This window comes from Parus major, chromosome 4, assembly GCF_001522545.3.
Source record: "Parus major isolate Abel chromosome 4, Parus_major1.1, whole genome shotgun sequence".
Lineage (NCBI taxonomy): Eukaryota > Metazoa > Chordata > Aves > Passeriformes > Paridae > Parus > Parus major.
The window spans coordinates 43,334,804-43,352,680 of NC_031771.1; the positions used below are offsets into that span (position 1 = coordinate 43,334,804).

Below are 17,877 nucleotides of genomic sequence, written 5' to 3' on the forward strand. Positions count from 1 at the left end.
GTTCAGGAGTGTTATTTGGCTATGTCACCTTTGTTTGGTCAGTGTTACATTAACTCTACAGTGTATTTACCTTTTAACAGTTAAGATCCTTAGTGCTGAGGAAGCATAATAGAGAGGATTATGAACTTGTTAGGTGTTCATGCTTTCTGACCTCAAAATCTTAAACATTTGATATACAGAAATATCTAAATTAGTATGGATTATGGAAGGGAAGCTAAATTTCAAAGCTAGTTTGCTCTCTATTGACATGGATTTCAACTTCTTTATCTAAAGACTTACAGATTATTTTACTTCTCTTTGATTTGTCATTCCTTTCTTTAGCAATTTTTGGCTTTAAACACATGCAATTGGTATAGTGAACCCTGCCAAGGTTTCTTCACCTGTATAGTAGTTTTGTGATATGATGGTGGAAATGTGGTTTGTTGGGATGTTCCCATCCTAACCTAAAGAGATTTAAGGAACCTGACTTTTCCCATCTTCTTACAGGAAAGTCACTTTTCCATCTTTTAAGGAAATAGTTTCCTACTTCTTATCATTTAACTTAATTAGCAATGACACAATGTTTGTATGGAGCGGAACATTTCTTGTGTTTCTGCTTTATAGATAAGCTAGCAATTACTGTGCAGTTTATCTGAAAGCATAATATAGATAACACGAATTCACCTATAGCAGGTGTTTCATGTGGAAAAAAAAGGAGGAGTCGTAGCTAAAAGAGAATTTGGCTTGGCAAGTGCTCTCTGGAGCTTTTAGTATATGATTTGAAATACCAATTTTCCTAACAGTGTTTTGAACAGATTTAACATGTAAAATTACATGAATTTGAAAGAATCAAGGAAATGAAACTTATTCCCCCTTGTTTTTGAATAGACAGTGAAAGAACATTAACTGTTATATCAGTTGATCAAAAAATAGAGCCTTTTCAGAATAATCAATGCATTTTTCTGAAACCTCTTCCTAAAATATTTTTTAATTTGGGCATACTGGAAGTGAACATAAATGGTAGTATTTTCCTAGATAATTAAGTGGATTTCTTTGGATTATGGAAAGTGAAAAATGACTTGTGAATTGGCATCTATACCATTTCAATTTATACTTTCAGGGTAGGCAAAAGCTTTTTGTCTGGACAGTGTTGAATTCAAGTTTTCAGAGTCTGTAATAGTTGCCAGATATTACATTCTTTTTAACACCAAATACAGCTGCTCTTACTGGAGAAAATGCCAGAAATTGTGCTGTATTTTCAAGATTACAATTAAGACAAGAAAAAATAAGTTGCCAGTTCAAACCTGGATTTGGGAAATGCAATATGAATTTTTATCTGTTGAACATATAGTCTGTCTCTTGCAGCCTTGCAAGTGTTAATCACCAAGCAATGTTGACTTTCTCAGATTTTGTCAACAGCCTGACAGCATGGGTGTTGTCTCATACTAAACTACTGGGCAGTTACTTTGTGCTAACAAAGAGTTATGACCTGTTGAGAGCAGAACTGGCTATCAGTATTGCTCACACCTCCTTTTACATGCCAAACCAGGCAAGTTAATTCATTGACTTACCTTGCTCCGTAAAACTTCCTTGTTTGCTTACTGCAGTCTAGTGTGAGCTATTAACTCTTGACTCTACGTACTTTTTTTACTTCCCATGTGAAAGATAACATTTTGGACTCATTTATAATATTATCAAATGAAGGGTAGTTCACATTTTTTTTAAATAACAGGAAACGTTCATCAGATCTTTATATATGTTACCATTTTGCAGTATGCCTTTAAAGCTGTTGCTGTGGCACTTGCCTTGCTGTAAATCATTGACCCTCAGAGTCAGTGCACAGGACTCAGTGTTCTTTCTTATTTTTCTTTTTTTCTTCCCTTTTTTTTCTTCTTCTTCTTTTTTTTTCTTTCTTCTTTTCCTCTACCTTCTTTTCTTCTTTTTTACTTTCCAGGGTACCTGAGCAAGGTATAAAACTTGCATTTCTTGTAAGTGTATAATTTTGTGCTCTACACAGTGACTAGTAAGAATTACTGTCTACTATTAGAGTTTGTGAATGTTTTGTTTCTGTAATGCTTTAATCCTCACTAAATTATTTTGTACAATTTAATTTTGCTTTTAACAGAGCAGTATGTCATATGCTAATGGTAGCAATAAATACTGTAATAAGTAAAATTCCAGTAATATTGCTTTTTTTTTGTCCCTTACAGCTATTTCAAATTAAAGCAAGGGATTATTCACATTCTCCTTTTACTGGAGCAGGTCTTCTATGTTTCATTTTGGTTCAGGACAAGAGCAGATTGGAAATACATTGAATGCACTTGTCTCTGCCTTTGTGAAGACATTTTAAAAATCATTATTGTAACTTAGAATAATTTCCATATACGAACATGAATATACTTGTTAATTGAGATGGGAATGGTTTTTCCTCTAAGTTACACTTGATACCCACCACCAGCTGGTCCCCGTTTGGCCTCTGACATCTTCTGTTTGTCAGTCTTTAATGTTATTATTATTTAGCTACTGAATTAATTTTTGGGAGTATACTTCACATCTCCAGAAATACTTCTATCTGAAAAACAATGAAAATATTTGCATCAAAAGTTATTGCTTTTTTCTGTAATACAACTGAGAAGGAATGAATCTATCTTTGATAATAGTCAATTGCATAGTGAAATGTATGTTTATTTTTATACAGGAAAAGCTCTTGTCCAGATCTCTTCAAAGAGGTGAAGATCTTCAGTTTGATCAGGTAGGAGACATATATAATTGGAGGCAACTTTTATTGGATTAAGGTGGGCTTTATTTTTGCAGAACAGTGGTTCCACTATTGTAATATCTTAGAACATCTGCATCTGAATCTGTGTTAGAAGATTTAGACTATGACTGTTAGTTAGACTTTATTTTCCACTGTAGAATATGATAGCAAGAAACTACTAGAATAGGTAATTATTTGAAGGTGGCAGTGAAAACTGGTGGAAGAAAGATGTTGAAATGCATTAGAGGACAGAAGTCTTAGTTTATTTCTACTATCACTTATTGTTTGAGTGTCTGGGGCTCTGTTTTTTAAACAAATAGTGTTAATTTTACTTCAATAACACACCTTTTAACTGAGGGCTTTTTGATTCTATGGCAGAAGTTATAGGGTAGATTCGAAGTGTTACTGAAGTGTTACTTTGTCCTTTGCCAAGAATACAGATAGGCTGCTGGGCAATTCCATTTCACTTACTCTCAGTGAGCTGTGTCTGGAATGACTCTCTGCTTAATTTATTTATATTTATTGTCTTTATTTCTAATTCTTCAATAGTATAGGCATGTTTGTGTCCCATAACCACTTCCTTGCAATGGAGAGGCAGCATTCAGAGGAAACCCCATTAATTGCCTGTTCCTGTTTTTGACTGTTCCTGAATAGTACCTACTATATGAAGCTTAGTGTTCTGTCTATAGGGAGGTTATAAAAACAGGTTGAGTGAAGAGAAGAAGAAATAAAATATGTAACTTTTAAAATTTGATAATACAGAAAGAAAGTAGGTTTCCTGAAAATACAGTTCTTTCAAAAAAATTGTTTTGTGTGTGTATATATATGTGTTAGTTCTTAGTTTGTTCTTTTGTTATTTGTAATCTACTTTGAAGATCTGAGCCTTAATGCAACTGAATAACTGCTTTAGACAGACCTGAATGGCTGGGATTATGAATTTTGTTAGGGAATTTTGCACAATATTTGGCAAAAGAAATTAAGATTGTGCATCTCTGTTGCTCAATGTATAAAAACCCTTATTAAGAACAATTCTCCAGCAGTGCAGAAGATAACAGGTTTACAAGTGATTGGCAAAGTGTGGGAATGAGGAGGATCCAGACATCACAGCATCCAGCAGAGAAGCTAGAGCTGCTGCTAGGCCAGCCTTGTTCACCCAGAGGTCTTTATGGAGCCAAGAGTCTGAGTCTAAAAAGTGACCTTACCTGTATTGATAGTGGGGTCTGAGCTAGTAACTGTTGTACTTCGTGAATAACGAGAACATGCTTGGAACACAAGAGGGCTCTGGGACTAAGGAGGTATCTAATCAAGACTTGTTCTCTCAGTAAGCTCAGTAAGTGATGAGAAGAGGGCTGGAGGAGAAAGGCATATAGTGTTGTCTGTCCCTCTGATAAAAAAGTAAAATAGCATTTAATGGGATTATAAGTTATTTTTGTTGGAAACATAACCAGACCAAGAGGGCTGCTATTAAAACAAGTGTGAAAAATCAATAGCTTTTAATTTTTAAACAGCAGAAATCTTCTGTTTGTCATTTGATATCTTAATTGGAACAATAATATAAACTCAGCTAAAAGAGCCGACATTTTGGAAACTGAGAAGGAAATTTGTATGTTGATACACTCACAAACTGTTAAAAATTTTAGCATTTTAGTACCAGTGCTTTGCCTTTATCATTCATAGCACATCAGGAAGCTACCGGACAGGAGTTTTTTTATAGAGCATGTATTGCATTTCTTAAAATATTTTTGCTTGTACAGCTTGAAACTGAAATAGCTTGTGGGGTTTTTTTCTGTTTGTTTGTGGTTTTTTTGGTGTTTTTTGGTGGTTTTTTGTTGGGTTTTTTTTGTTTGTTTGTTTGATTTTTTTTTGTTCTGGGAAACATACTTGGCAATTTCCTACTCTTGTCCTAAGACATCAAAACTTTATGATCACACAGAAGCCTGTGTTGACGTTCTCAGAGACTGAAAGCAGATGTATGTGAGGTTCAGGCTTGTTCATGATTAGGCACAACTTGAGCAATGTTTTCAGGATTTTGGCCAAAGCTGGAGTTTATGCTCTAGCATCTTACCATAATTTTGCTTCTCTCCTTTTACATCTCACTGTGCTGCTGGATATGTTATGTGCAATTAGCAATATGTTACAGCCTTTTAGACTTGAGTAGGATTTGCTGTTTCATTCTGAGGAACTGAAGTATACGTCATGTCTATTGCAGCCCTGTCCTCCTGGGTATTACAGGAGCACTCTTTGTCTGGACTGCTGCTCTCAGCCTAGGCATAATGTAATGCTAAAATAAGAATATTCTTGTATAAGACATACATATTTTTATACAAGAAATTTTATTTTTTAATATAAGATGATTTTGAATTTAGTATCCAAGCATTATAGTAATTATTTTAAATGAGAAATAGCTGATGTTCTGCTTAGATGCTATGCAGCATTAGCAAAGATGTCAACTTCTTGGTAATTCCAGTGCCTTTTCATTAGAATGCAAAACTTGGCAGGAAATAAGTAATTATTGTTTAAATCTTTCTTTTTATTTTTCAAGAGGAAAATGCTTTATTATGCTAGTAGTTTCTGGGTTTAGCACTTTACCGGTGACATTTTTGAATGCATGTGATGCATGCTTGTTTCTGTGGAAGCCAATGTAAATTGCCTAACTACTGGAACATTTATGGGTGGTAGTAGTATTCATAAGATAAACTGTAAACTTGCAGGAAAACCTAAGAAAAAGGTTTAGTAAAGCTTAGAATGCAGGTTGCTTCTTTTTCTTCTGCTAATAAATCCATCCATTCAGAACACAATTTAATTCTTGTGACTTGAATAACTGACTGGTTGACAAGCTGAGTAAAGTATTCTGAGGTTCCCTGCAGTTAACTTGTTCCCCATCCCTTCCACAAACTTAAAAACCCAAGATACTTCAAATGAAGAAAAAGAAATAACTACATTAATGTTATATCAGAACATGTAATGGCATAATACTATATTTTTATCTGGAATAGTGAATAATAGATAAGTTACAGCATGAGCATGACTTCTATTAAAACCTCTTATCTGAATGATCCAAGAGGTAAGTAATATATGGCATCAGTGAGCAACATGGTAACTGTCCCAGTCCAGCCTGTGTTTTGGGAATGGGCTTGCTCCCTGCTGCCTCCTGGAAGCAAGTTTATAATGGCATTATGTTGTCTTCAGTCATTCTTCTCCTTTCCAAGCTGGGGTACTTAGGAGTTCTCTTTAAGTTTTTAGTTAAAGTAAGCCTAGAAAATTTAAGTTTAATAACATCTTAAAGTCTTCCTTCTTAATAATGGTTTCTATTCCACATCTGTTGCACAGATGAGTTTACTAATCATACATTTTCTGAAAGATAGCAGTAGACAGGGGAGTTATACTAAAACTAAATATAGCTTGAGACCCAGACCAGTCAAATGTATTAAAGGCAACATAGAATATCTAAAAGGCTCTTATTTTTGTTTATATAATAAGCAAAGAAGCAGGTTTTTGAAAGTTACATACTTCATCAGTTTTGGAGAGTTGCCTCTTATCTGTCATTTGAGATGTGAAGCTGTGTATACTTCAGAGATATGTACAGCAACATTCAGTGACATCCTAAAAGCTCTGCTGTTTTCTCAGTGGTTTTATACATGTTATATATGAATAAATTTGTCATTTTGTTATCCCAGTGAGCTTTGGCAGACTTGGCTTCAAATTTTTTTAACAATGGACTTAGTGTGTAATATTTACAGTAACTGTTCTAGGTGAAAACGAATATTAAGTTGCCACTCAACGATATATGGTTTTTAACATTAAAAAACAATTTGAAAGAATGATTAAACTCTAGGATTTTTATTGCTATATAAGGCTAAAGTATTTTTCTTACACTTGCAGTTGATAAGCTCTATGAGCTCAGTAGCAGAGCACTGTCTCCCCTCCTTACTACGCACCTTGTTTGACTGGTACAGGCGTCAAAATGGAACAGAAGATGAATCTTATGAATATAGACCTCGGTCAAGCACAAAATCAAAGGGGTAAGAATTTTCCTTGCAGAAATCTGTCTGATTTCTGTGTGCTTTCTCATAAGAAGATGTGTGCTTTATACTTCTGTGACAAGTATGTTGTATTTGGATTTGTCCTTACCTAAATTTGTGTAGAAAGAACACAGACTTCTTTGTGGTAGTGTATTTAAGTTGTATAGATGATATACACAAAGTGACTTAATGCTTTTGGTGTGGATATACAGGAGGTTGGTTACAGGTAATTCTAAGCTAGTTTGATTCTTGGCAGGTCCTTTCAGGAGGAGGGGGCAAGATGTCAGTGCTGTGCCAAACCCCCAGGTCTTTCTACCTATCCATTTTATATACATCTGCAGCACTGATTACGTGAAAAACAGTGCAGTCATTGTCTCTTCAGTATTTGTGTTCTCATCAGTCTCATGTCTGATACCTGTGTTCTTGATTTCTCATTTTAGGGATGACCAACAACGTGAAAGAGATTATCTACTTGAAAGGAGGGACTTAGCTGTAGATTTCATTTTTTGTTTAGTTTTAATAGAGGTTCTAAAACAGGTAAGATCTTTTGCTTTGGCAAATTAATTTTAATATTTTGCTTTTAATATTGGTTTTGAGAATCTCCTTTAAATTTTTAATTTAAAAGCTAGAACATATCTATGATGAGCATATACAAGGCTGTAATTATACTCTCATAAACTTACATAAAGCCTTTGGCCTCTTCTACCTTTACATGCCTGCATTATTTCAGTTCATGTGCCTTGGAAAGTTCATGTGCCTGCTGATGTACTGCAAAAAGCAGAACTGTAAAAAATAACATTTCATTTATGTTCAGTACCCTTTGTCAGCTTAAATGTGTTTGAAATACAGGTTGAAATTGTTGGATAATGAGATTAAACTGTCACTTAAAAATTAGAGAAGGTATGTAACTTTGCTTAGAATTATCTTTATTTGGCTAAGAATGCCAATGCAGATTGTGTAAACGTTAGATATTGCAGAATTAGCTTGATATATGCCAGCAAAGGATATGGTCTTGGACACTGAGGGGAAAGATTTCTCCAGGGCATCTCACAGTACTGTTTATTTGCTTCATACATGCATGTATGTATAGGTGCTACATAAATGTAAGTGATATGTGCATTTCAGATACCTGTTCATCCAGTGCCAGATCCTTTAGTACATGAAGTTCTAAACTTGGCTTTTAAGCACTTTAAACATAAGGAAGGGTAAGTTTCACTTGTGTGTTTTAAAATATTTTGTATTACCAGCCTGTGCTTGCTTGTTGTGATTGCCTCACATATAACATGTTGGTGATAAAACCAGTGTGAATGAACACTAGTTGATGTCTTTAAATGGAAAACATATCTTGAAAGAACACAGCTGTGTTCAAGGTAACACTGAGTTTATTTTGTTTAGAATATATAGAATGATTTACATCCTCATACACTGTAAGAAAAGTCAAAGTTTGGATAAATACAGTAAAATTTCTATCCAAAATAGGTTTTTTTCCAAATAAGAAATGAAACTACATTACTTTAAATGTCATCCATGCATTTTATGCTTGAATTTAATTGTTTTGACGGTAATAATTTGCCTGCTAGAGGACTAACTTTTTATTTGTTATTGAGAACTTGCTTGGGGTTTAGAAGGAGCAAAGTTGTATTTAATGTATTTTATTCCCTTTATTTTCTTTTTTTTTTTTCCTCTTCAGGTATTCAGGAACCAACACTGGGAATGTGCATATTATTGCAGACTTATATGCAGAAGTGACAGGGGTTCTTGCTCAATCAAAGTAAGTTCATTCTCTTGTTCTTTGTGTTTAGGGACAAGTCAACATAGACTTAAAACTATTTGATGTAGAATCTATTCATGTAGCTAATCCTGTGTCAAATGTAGTCAGGTTAAATGTAGTCAGCCAGCATGATAAAATTGAGCAAATCAAGAAATAATCTTTAGTGCAATTGCTTTGCAGCAGCTTGTAGGGGCAGTCCTATGTTGTTAACTGGTATATTCTACTGATTATCATAGGCACTCTTAAATGCTCAGATGTGAAGTACCAGGGTTCAACGTGCTTGCATTTTTCATTCAGTAGGTGCTGTTATTGTTACAGACTAAAGAAACTGGTTCAAAATTATAGACCCCATACAAAAGTAACTAAGAATGCAAATAATTGCCATCTGTATCCCTTGTTCAGGTTTCAAGCTGTTAGGAAGAAGTTTGTCACTGAATTAAAGGAGCTGCGACAAAAAGAACAGAGTCCTCATGTAGTACAGAGTATCATCAGTTTGATTATGGGAATGAAGTTTTTTCGAGTAAAGATGTATCCTGTGGAGGATTTTGAAGCATCATTTCAGTTCATGCAGGTAAACAAACGCTACATAAAACTGAAACGAGTATAATTTTACGTGTTTAAGTCATGAAGCTATAATGACACTTGCTGTGATCAGTCACTCCCTCTACTTCTGTACCATCCTTCATCCTTTTCTGTTCAGTTCCTAATTTTTCAGAGGTGTGAATTATTTGTTTCTCTGCAGTTTGTGACTATCTGACATCAGGAGAAACATTTCACAATTGCTTTAGTAGTGTGGCAAATCTGTAATATATGAATTTAAGACTGAGTGAAAATGGGTAGCAAACAAATAATTTTCTGCCTTTATGAAAGCAGTGTATTAAAGAAAAGGAATTATTTTATATATATAAAATTTTTTAACAGATGAGATGTCAAGACATACTTTTCTTTAAAACCATCTCACTATGGATTATTTATTGTGTATGGAATATTTATTATCTTTAATTTTCTTTGCATCAAAGTTCTTTGAAAATTAAAATTAGTATATAAAAATATAATTTTAATAGAGGTAAGCAATAGATTTTTTAAGCTTCAAAATAATCTGAAGGAAAATGTGCATATTTATATTATTTTGTATTGTGAGTACTCTTTATATTCTGAGTAAAAAGTAAATAGCTATCTGGTATTACAAAATGTGCTCCTTTCAATTCATTGAGGTGTATTGCTGGGGAAATAGGTTTTAAAGTTTCTTATGTTTTGTGAAGTTGATACTGTTAAGGAATGAAAGACTAACTCGAACACATGACATGTTTTAAATTTAAAAAGGCAACTAATGTTAGACTGCTAGTGGTTTTTATGGCATAGTTATGTTTGTAGTATTTTTTTCTAAATATTTTCCTAATATTTTCTTACTAAGGAGTGTGCTCAGTACTTCCTGGAAGTAAAAGATAAAGACATAAAACATGCACTTGCTGGTTTGTTTGTGGAAATTCTCATACCTGTAGCTGCTGTAAGTATTTTGATCCCCCCTGACATGCTGTTCCTCCCACTTTCAATTGGGCTTTCATTATTAAAATTCTTAAATAAATCCTCAAAATATTGCATTTTATAGATTCAGAAAGACATCTGGTACCTAAGGAGGGCTTAAAAGGAGGCTGAAGAGGGAGTTTTTACAAGGGCATGTAGTGATAGAACAAGGTGGAGCAGATTTAAGATGAAGGAGGATGGGATTAGATTAGATTTTAGGAAGAATTTGTTTACTGGGACAGTGGTGAGGCACTGGAACAGGTTGCCCAGAGAAGTTGTGGATGCCTCATGCTTGGACGTGTTCAATGCCGGATTGGATGGGGCTCTGAGCACCCTGGTCATTGTAAAAGGTGTCCCTGCCCACAGCAGAGGGGGGAGTTAGAACTACGTTATCTTTAAGGTCTCCTCCAACACAAACCATTCCATGGTGTTACAGAGATTACAAGCACCTTCACAGTTTTAAAGGGAAATGGGTTGGCTTGTGTGTTAGCTAGTTTGCGGTTTTTTCATAACTTAAAAAAATTAGTCTGTTTTCTAGACACCTTTATTACCAGAGCATTGTGTAATTTTATACATGCTCTAAAAATTTGAAGTTTCCTTGGTTTAATATTTGTTTGCTCAAGGGTCTTCTTGACTTTATTAGCTGAAACCTTTTAAGTTTCTATAATAAACTGCGATATGTAACATTTTTACAGTCTGATAAGGAGAGTGTGAACTCCTATTCAGGATGGAAAAAATCTTGGTTTTTGCTAATTAAATAAAAATCATTTGTAGAGGTGAATGTCCACTAGATTTAATCCTTCAAGTGGAAGAGCAACCAGTCATCTTCTGTGTGTGTTTCAAATCTAAAACCAGAAATTTTACACTGCAGTCATGAACAAGGAGAAAACCTCATTATCATCACAGTGTTGGATGTACTGTGCCTGTAATGCTGCTTGTGAGAATGTTTCAGTCAAGACAGGCTCTCTTTCCTCCCAGGCTGCTTTGCTTGGTTTTGTGAAGCTTGTTCAGTAGGTCAAGAAGAAATTATGGCACCTGAGTATAATTCAAGTTGACCATTTACCACAAACTCAGTTAATTTCATCACAGTAAATTGATACTTGCTAGGATTGTTGTCTAAAGTGTTAGTTGTATTAGCAGATGCCAAGCCACACTGTTGGGCATGCATTCCCAAAAAATAGCAGGTTGTGCCTCTATGTTGCCACATAGATTATGGGGACATACCTTGCTATATATGGAAAATTTGGATAGGTGGATCTTGTTTTGTAGAATAGGATCTATGAAGAGTAGCACACTGGATAGGCATCCCATCTGAAGATTATAGGAAAAGAAAGATAACTCTCTCTGAACTCTTAATCCTCTTTTAAATGGTTTACCTTGCCCTGGGCAAATGCTTCTTCCCCTTCTGTGGTCTCAGTCTTGGTTTTTTTGTGTGGGTTGTTTTTCTTTTTTTGTGTGGGTTTTTTGTGGGTTTTTTTTGTTTGTGAGTGTTTTCAGTTTGGCTGGTTTTGGTTGGTTGGTTAGGTTTGGTATTCTTGGGGGGTTGGATTTATTTATTTATTTATTTATTTTTTTAAATTTTTAAATTACAAAGGAGGCAATCTTTTTTTGTAAGACGTTACTAGAAGGAGGTGTTTCTAGTAGTAACTCTTTATGGGAAGAAATTTTGATCTCACCCAGGCATGTTTACACTCTTCTAGAGAAGAAGAATTCTATAGAAGAATTTCCTTCCTATTAAAGAGTGAGCAAATTTTGTCCTTTTGAATTCCATAGTTGCTTGGCATTTGGAGTGGGAGTGCTGAGTGAAACTACTTACTTAGCATTTAGGTAAATGGAAATATTAGTTTGCAGAATCTTAAGCATAGTGAAAACTGCCCTTGAGATAATGAGGAAGAAGCAGCATTTGGGAGTTGGGACTATCCACTGGCAAGGGTGGAGGCACAAACACAGGCTGTGCAGAGCACTTGTGGTGGTGTATGATCCCTTCCTACAAGCACAGCCTGAATCAGCGCTTCACAGACAGTTGGGGAGGGAGGCTTGATCTTTCCTTCTGACTCATTGAGTCTCTAATCATTTCACACAAATGGAGCTTCTTAAATAGAAATGAAGAGCTCACTCCCAGGCTGAGGTGCAGTTGAGCAGGTTAGTCATTCTCTTGGAAGATTTGAGATGTGAGTTTGAATATTTTCGATGCAGCTGAAGGAATTGAATGTAGATTTTTCTGTATCTTGGATACAGAAAATCACTCAAGTGAGGAAGCTGTTGAGTTTCAGCATTGAGACTTCTTTACTGTCATTCTCTTGCTTAGTCATTCAGGCATTTTAAGAAACCTGACCTGATTTGGACCCTGCAGGTATGATGAATCACAGCATGTTTTATAGCAAGGATGTTACGGGTGCTCTGAAAGCCTAAGGTTATATCCCAAAGCAGCAATTAGATGATGACAGCAAATGACTGATTTTTTATGTGAAGCTAGCAGAGTACTAATCAACTTACAGCCTAAGAATAGCAGAAGATAAATAATTTGGTACATAGGTAGTGATTTAAATTGTAACTACTTTCTCAGTTCTTTCTTCTTGGATCTGTACACTTCACAGAGATATATTCTATTTTTATGCTTCTACATCATGAGGGTTTAGAGTGTTCTTAGTAAAGTGGACATGATTTTTCTTGGTATGTTAGTAGATATAATGTTTATATAATATTAATAACTATAAATAATAAAAATAACAAAAAAAGCCTTACATTGTAAGGAAATTATATGTACAGAGGCTCTCATCCAAAAAAGCCATTTCAGTCTCCAACACCCCACCCCTCAATTTGATAAATAAAGCAGAAACAGCTTAAAAAAGTAGGCTGAGAATAATATTTAAGTAGATCATCCTGGGGATCCAGAGAGGAGCCTAAGAGCTTTGCAGAGGTTTCAGTAAAGAAGGTGGTAGCTGTTTGTCTGCGGAAGGAAACCTGTTCTGTGTGCAGGAGTAGAGGGGGTCAGAAGGGTGTAGGGCTCCATGTGTGTGCCTTCATTCTGAAGGCTGAGCAAAGACAACTTGCATGATTGGTTGACTGGTTATCCTGTGGATTATTTCTTCACTTTCCAGTTTGCAGTATTAAAACAAAATAGAAAGGAGGAGCAGTTAAGAGGGGAACTGTAAAAGTTATAGATAGAAATTTTTTGAATAAATGTAAATATGCATATGAAGAGCTACAACGTAGTTTTTATTTGTTAGTTGGTGTCAAATACATTTTCTTACTTGAAGTATGGAATAGAGACCATGTTCTTAAAACAGTTTTAGTGGGTTGTTTTGTTGGGGTGGAGTTTTTGGTTTCTTTTCTTTAATTGTCAATTTTAAACATACGGTTGTAGTGTATGGCAAGATTTCTTATGCTTCTATTTATATTTCAGATAAACACATGAATACCTTCCTAATGTGAAATTTAACTTTTGAATGATTTTGAATTCCTAGACATCTTAATGTATATTTAAATTGCCTTCTGTGTAAATTTTTAAGCCCATTAATTTGTGTTGTTTTTTTTCTAATAGGCTGTTAAAAATGAAGTGAATGTGCCATGCTTGAAAAACTTTGTGGAGATGCTTTATCAGACTACCTTTGAATTGAGTTCAAGAAAGAAGCATTCGCTGGTATTTCAAAGAAATATTTCAACTTCTCCATTTTGCTCATCTTAAGATAGTACATTATATGAGGAGAAGCTTATCAGGCCATATTAATTTAAATCTTAATGTCTCAATATAATTAAATTCCCACAGTGTATGGGCATTTGTTCTAATTTTGCTTTGTTTCTTTGTGCAGATACGTGCTTTTATCTCACATGTGAGATTGTCTTGAAATCAGTGCTTGTTTTTCATTATTTATGTGGGTTTTAGCAGAGTTATTTAACCTAATGTCTTTTTAGTAAAAAACTTGCATTCAGGGAGCCTGAATATATTTCTCTTAGGGTTAATTAAAAGAGATGTCAGACAAGACTTTTCCAGTAAAATAGCCACATCTTAATAGCCCTGCTCTGCCTGGTTCTCTCTTCATACACCTTGTTTTTCTTTTTTCAGTATTTTTTTATTATCTCTTATTTTTGCAGCATTTGGTTATTTTTGATGACTATGGCAGCCATGTTTCAAGTTGATTCACTTCACTTTGCTGAAAATGTAGAGCTAATTCTTTGCATTTCAATTCGCATATTCAGTAAATGCAAGTGAATTTAAAATGTTTTATTCTCACTTTCATGTTATGGACAAACTTTACTTTCTAGTATTCTGCACCTATAGGTTAAACTCCTTATGTAAGAATGACATAAAGTGGTTGATATTAGTATTCAAAATGTCATTTTATTTATTAAGTTAAATGTTGTTTCAATAGTACCATTTACCTACTCATCTTTTAGTTTTGCTTCATGACAAGAAAAGCTGCAGTCAGATTTGGTACTAATCACCATTATGTGTTAAAGTATGTGGTACTTAAACAAAGTTATCTTACTAAAGCAAAGCTAAATCATACCCTGTGTACTCACAGATTTAAATTAAATTATATTGTGGTTCATTCCTCACTAAAATTAGATCTTGACTAGCATTTCTGACAACTGAAAATCTCAGTTTTCACTGAGTTGATGTTTTTGCTGAATATTCTTGGAGGCAGTTCACCTGCCCAGCATGTAGGACTACATGAATCGAGTTTTGTGGTTGCAGGGAAAGCATGACCATTGTATGAAGTGTCAGACTGCTCTCAGTCCTTGTTTGAGATCATGCCTTGCTGGGGGGATGAGCTTCACCTCAGTCCCACTGCCCAGTCTGACCCCTTGAGCTCTTCCAGCACCCAGGAGATTACTCAGGGCACTGTGTCGGGCACAAGGGTCCCAGTGCAGGGGAGAGGCTGCCATGCAGTGCCCAAACTGTGAGAGTGAGAGGCAACAACCAGCTGTGTCTCATTCTCAATGTACAACACTTAGGAGTTCTGCAAAGAGCAATTTGATCAATTCTTTTTCCCCCCTACTCATAGGCTTTGTATCCATTGATCACCTGCCTGTTGTGTGTCAGTCAGAAACAGTTTTTTTTAAATAACTGGCACGTTTTCCTGCAGAACTGTTTGTCACATCTAAAGGTAAGAATCCTTTTTAATTAAGGAACTCTTGCAAATCACTAGCATTTATTACAATATGTTCTCAGCATTCTTGTGCCAAATAAACAATGAGTAATATTTGGCTGTTTAAAAGGACACTGAAATATTTTTTCTAAAAAGAAATTAAGTGTTTCAAGTCTCTGTATTAAACTTAGTAGTAAGTTTTTGTGGTGCTGTCATGTTGGAAATAAGTGTGGTCCCCTTGGGGAATTACCATTTTTATTGAGTAAAGTCTGCAGAAGTGTCTGCTAATAAGGGCTGTTCATGCCACAGAAAATACAAACTGTAATTCTTTATGTGCAAATTATATGTGAGAAAATAAATTACTTTTCTGCTCTTTTAAATAGAATGAATAGGAACTGCAAACTTTCTATCTCTTGTTCACTTAGTGAAGGAATAGAAAATTAACTGTGAGACCAGAAAAGATGTTGTATCTATAGCCTGTGATACATGTTTTAAAAAACAGTTACAGTGTCCCTTTAACTTGTGCCTTTTGTTGATATCATTGTAACCATCAATTGGTTGATAAAGACATCAAGATACTTACAAATTAATCACTTTCTTGTAGTTATTGTACATGTTTTTTCCTTGATTATGATTAACGTAATTCATGATTTTGCCTAATGTGTTGATTTTGAAAGTGTTAATAAATTCTTTGATCCTCCTTCACAACACTGATTTTGGTTAGCTATGAGTGAGTTATGAAGCTTATTCGTAAAATACATAAACCAGCATGAAGTCAACAGGAAAACGGTTTAGCTGCTTGGATTGTTGTTAAGGGTCATTTTGTTCTTACAACATCTTTCACACCTTTCTGTTGCTTGTTGGGTTCTGTATATTTTTCATCTAACATTATTGCAGTTCTTTTGCAATATTTGCCTTGATTTTTGTTTTGTGGTTTATTTTGCTTATGGAGGCTGCTTGTGCTTTTGTTTTTAAAGCTTTTAAAAATACTCCTTACAATCTAGGAGTTGCCTTTTTCTGGCATAATGTCCATTGCTGGTAATGGATGTATTAAAACTGTAAATGCCAGTGAGTTTAACTGGTGGTTGCTGAGCATGCATTTTATATTTTACTTAGATTTGTTAACCACTAACAGCTTAACACATTTACTGTAAGGCTCTATTCAGCAGAAATTCCACATATGAATTTCTGCAATTCAGAATTTATAGTGTTACGATGCTATGCCATCAGTGAGTTCTTTAGGATATTATGTGGCTTGGTTTAATTTGGCACACCGAATCACTAGCAAGATTTTTGGGTGCCTACCTTGTTCAGAAACTTTGTTGAGCATAATCTTGAAAAATACACCCCCACTGTCCTCATGTGTCTTATCAATTAATGTGTTCCTTTGTTTCTGAAGCTAATTAAATGCATGCACTCTGTAATAAGTAATCTCATTAATTTATAAATCTGATTTTCACAGCAGTTTAGTCTTTCAGATTTCCCCTCCCCCATTTTATTTCCTGATTTTCTAATGACTAAAATTATTTTATTTGGAGTTAGTTAATTATGTAAAATGAAAAAAGAAATTCTGAATCCGTTGCCTCTAGTGTCCTTGTTATTAATAAAGTAATTTTGAGAGTTACTAGGAGATACTTAGAGCACTAATAGGATTCATCTACCTCAACTGTATTTGTTGAAATTAACAAATTAGGAATTGAAATAATGATAACACTTAAAGTCTGTCACAGGGATATTCTGTGAAGAGCACAAGCATGCTAGCAAGTCACCAAGAGGTAATGTAGGAGATGGATTCATGGTGCACTCTTTATTCCCTGGTCGCTGCCAAGTCTTCCTTAGGTATGAACACCACATCACACTTTGGTGACTGAAATAAGCCATTTCCCATTTGCCATGGTGTGAAAGCTCACACCTTTGCAGTGGCCCCACAGTACCTGAAATAGTTTATTCATACCCTGCCTTACCTTCTGGTGCTACATTAAATTTAATAATGCTCCTGAGAGTGCTCTGAGTCCTAAGCCTGGCAGTATTTATGGTCTTTGTAAACTCTCTGTGCTGGGTTTCACTGCACACTCTCTACAGTTGTCCTCAAAGCAGGCTTAGTGTGTGGGGAGAACATCCTAGCCTTGCTGAAAGGAGGAAACCTAGTGGTCTGAACCAATGCAAATAGCACATCAGTGAGTTGTAAGACTCAGCTTAGACCAGGAGTGTATGAAAGGGTTGGTTTTTTTCTGGTATATGTATAGCTGGCTTTGCCCCACAAAGCTGTTGGGATGCTGTTTCAGCACTGAGCCCAGCACTTTTTTTACACATTGTAGTGTAGGCAAAATTCTGAATTTTTTCAGCAGTCAGTAATGCTGGGTCAGTATTGTAAAACACTTTACTTACTTTTTTTTTACTAGTATCTACACAGACTAATTCTAGCAAGTTTGTCAGAAAGCTGATAAATTCTTGGATGAATCTGAGTTGTAGTATCTTTACTATGTCTTCTGGAGAGAGGAATGAACATTTTAAAAAGCTGCAGAAATGGGAGAGAACAATGTTTGTCATTCTACAGCACTGTTGGCTGGAAAAAGAGTATTTTTTTTTTTCCCTCACAGTTTACCCATAGTTCCTGTTACCACAAAACCTTAAAAGTTGAAGGGATATTTTCAACCACTATAGCAAACCCTTTATTTCTACTGAATAGAGTCCTTGCTAGACAGCTATCTGTTGGTTTTGAGCTTTTTT

The 17,877-nt window shown here is 35.0% G+C and overlaps 1 protein-coding gene across 11 annotated transcripts in view; it reads left to right on the top strand.

Annotated features, from left to right (window-relative positions):
* Positions 1 to 17,877, top strand: part of FRYL (FRY like transcription coactivator) — a 161,955-nt gene that overhangs the window by 71,595 nt on the left and 72,483 nt on the right. For all 11 annotated transcript variants that reach the window (XM_015624289.3, XM_015624287.3, XM_015624280.3 and 8 more), the window contains 9 exons: positions 2,678 to 2,731; positions 6,620 to 6,759; positions 7,200 to 7,296; positions 7,885 to 7,964; positions 8,450 to 8,530; positions 8,933 to 9,101; positions 9,945 to 10,037; positions 13,599 to 13,697; positions 15,064 to 15,165. In XM_015624289.3, coding sequence (XP_015479775.1) covers positions 2,678 to 2,731; positions 6,620 to 6,759; positions 7,200 to 7,296; positions 7,885 to 7,964; positions 8,450 to 8,530; positions 8,933 to 9,101; positions 9,945 to 10,037; positions 13,599 to 13,697; positions 15,064 to 15,165 — 915 coding nt within the window. The remainder of the gene's footprint in view (positions 1 to 2,677; positions 2,732 to 6,619; positions 6,760 to 7,199; positions 7,297 to 7,884; positions 7,965 to 8,449; positions 8,531 to 8,932; positions 9,102 to 9,944; positions 10,038 to 13,598; positions 13,698 to 15,063; positions 15,166 to 17,877) is intronic.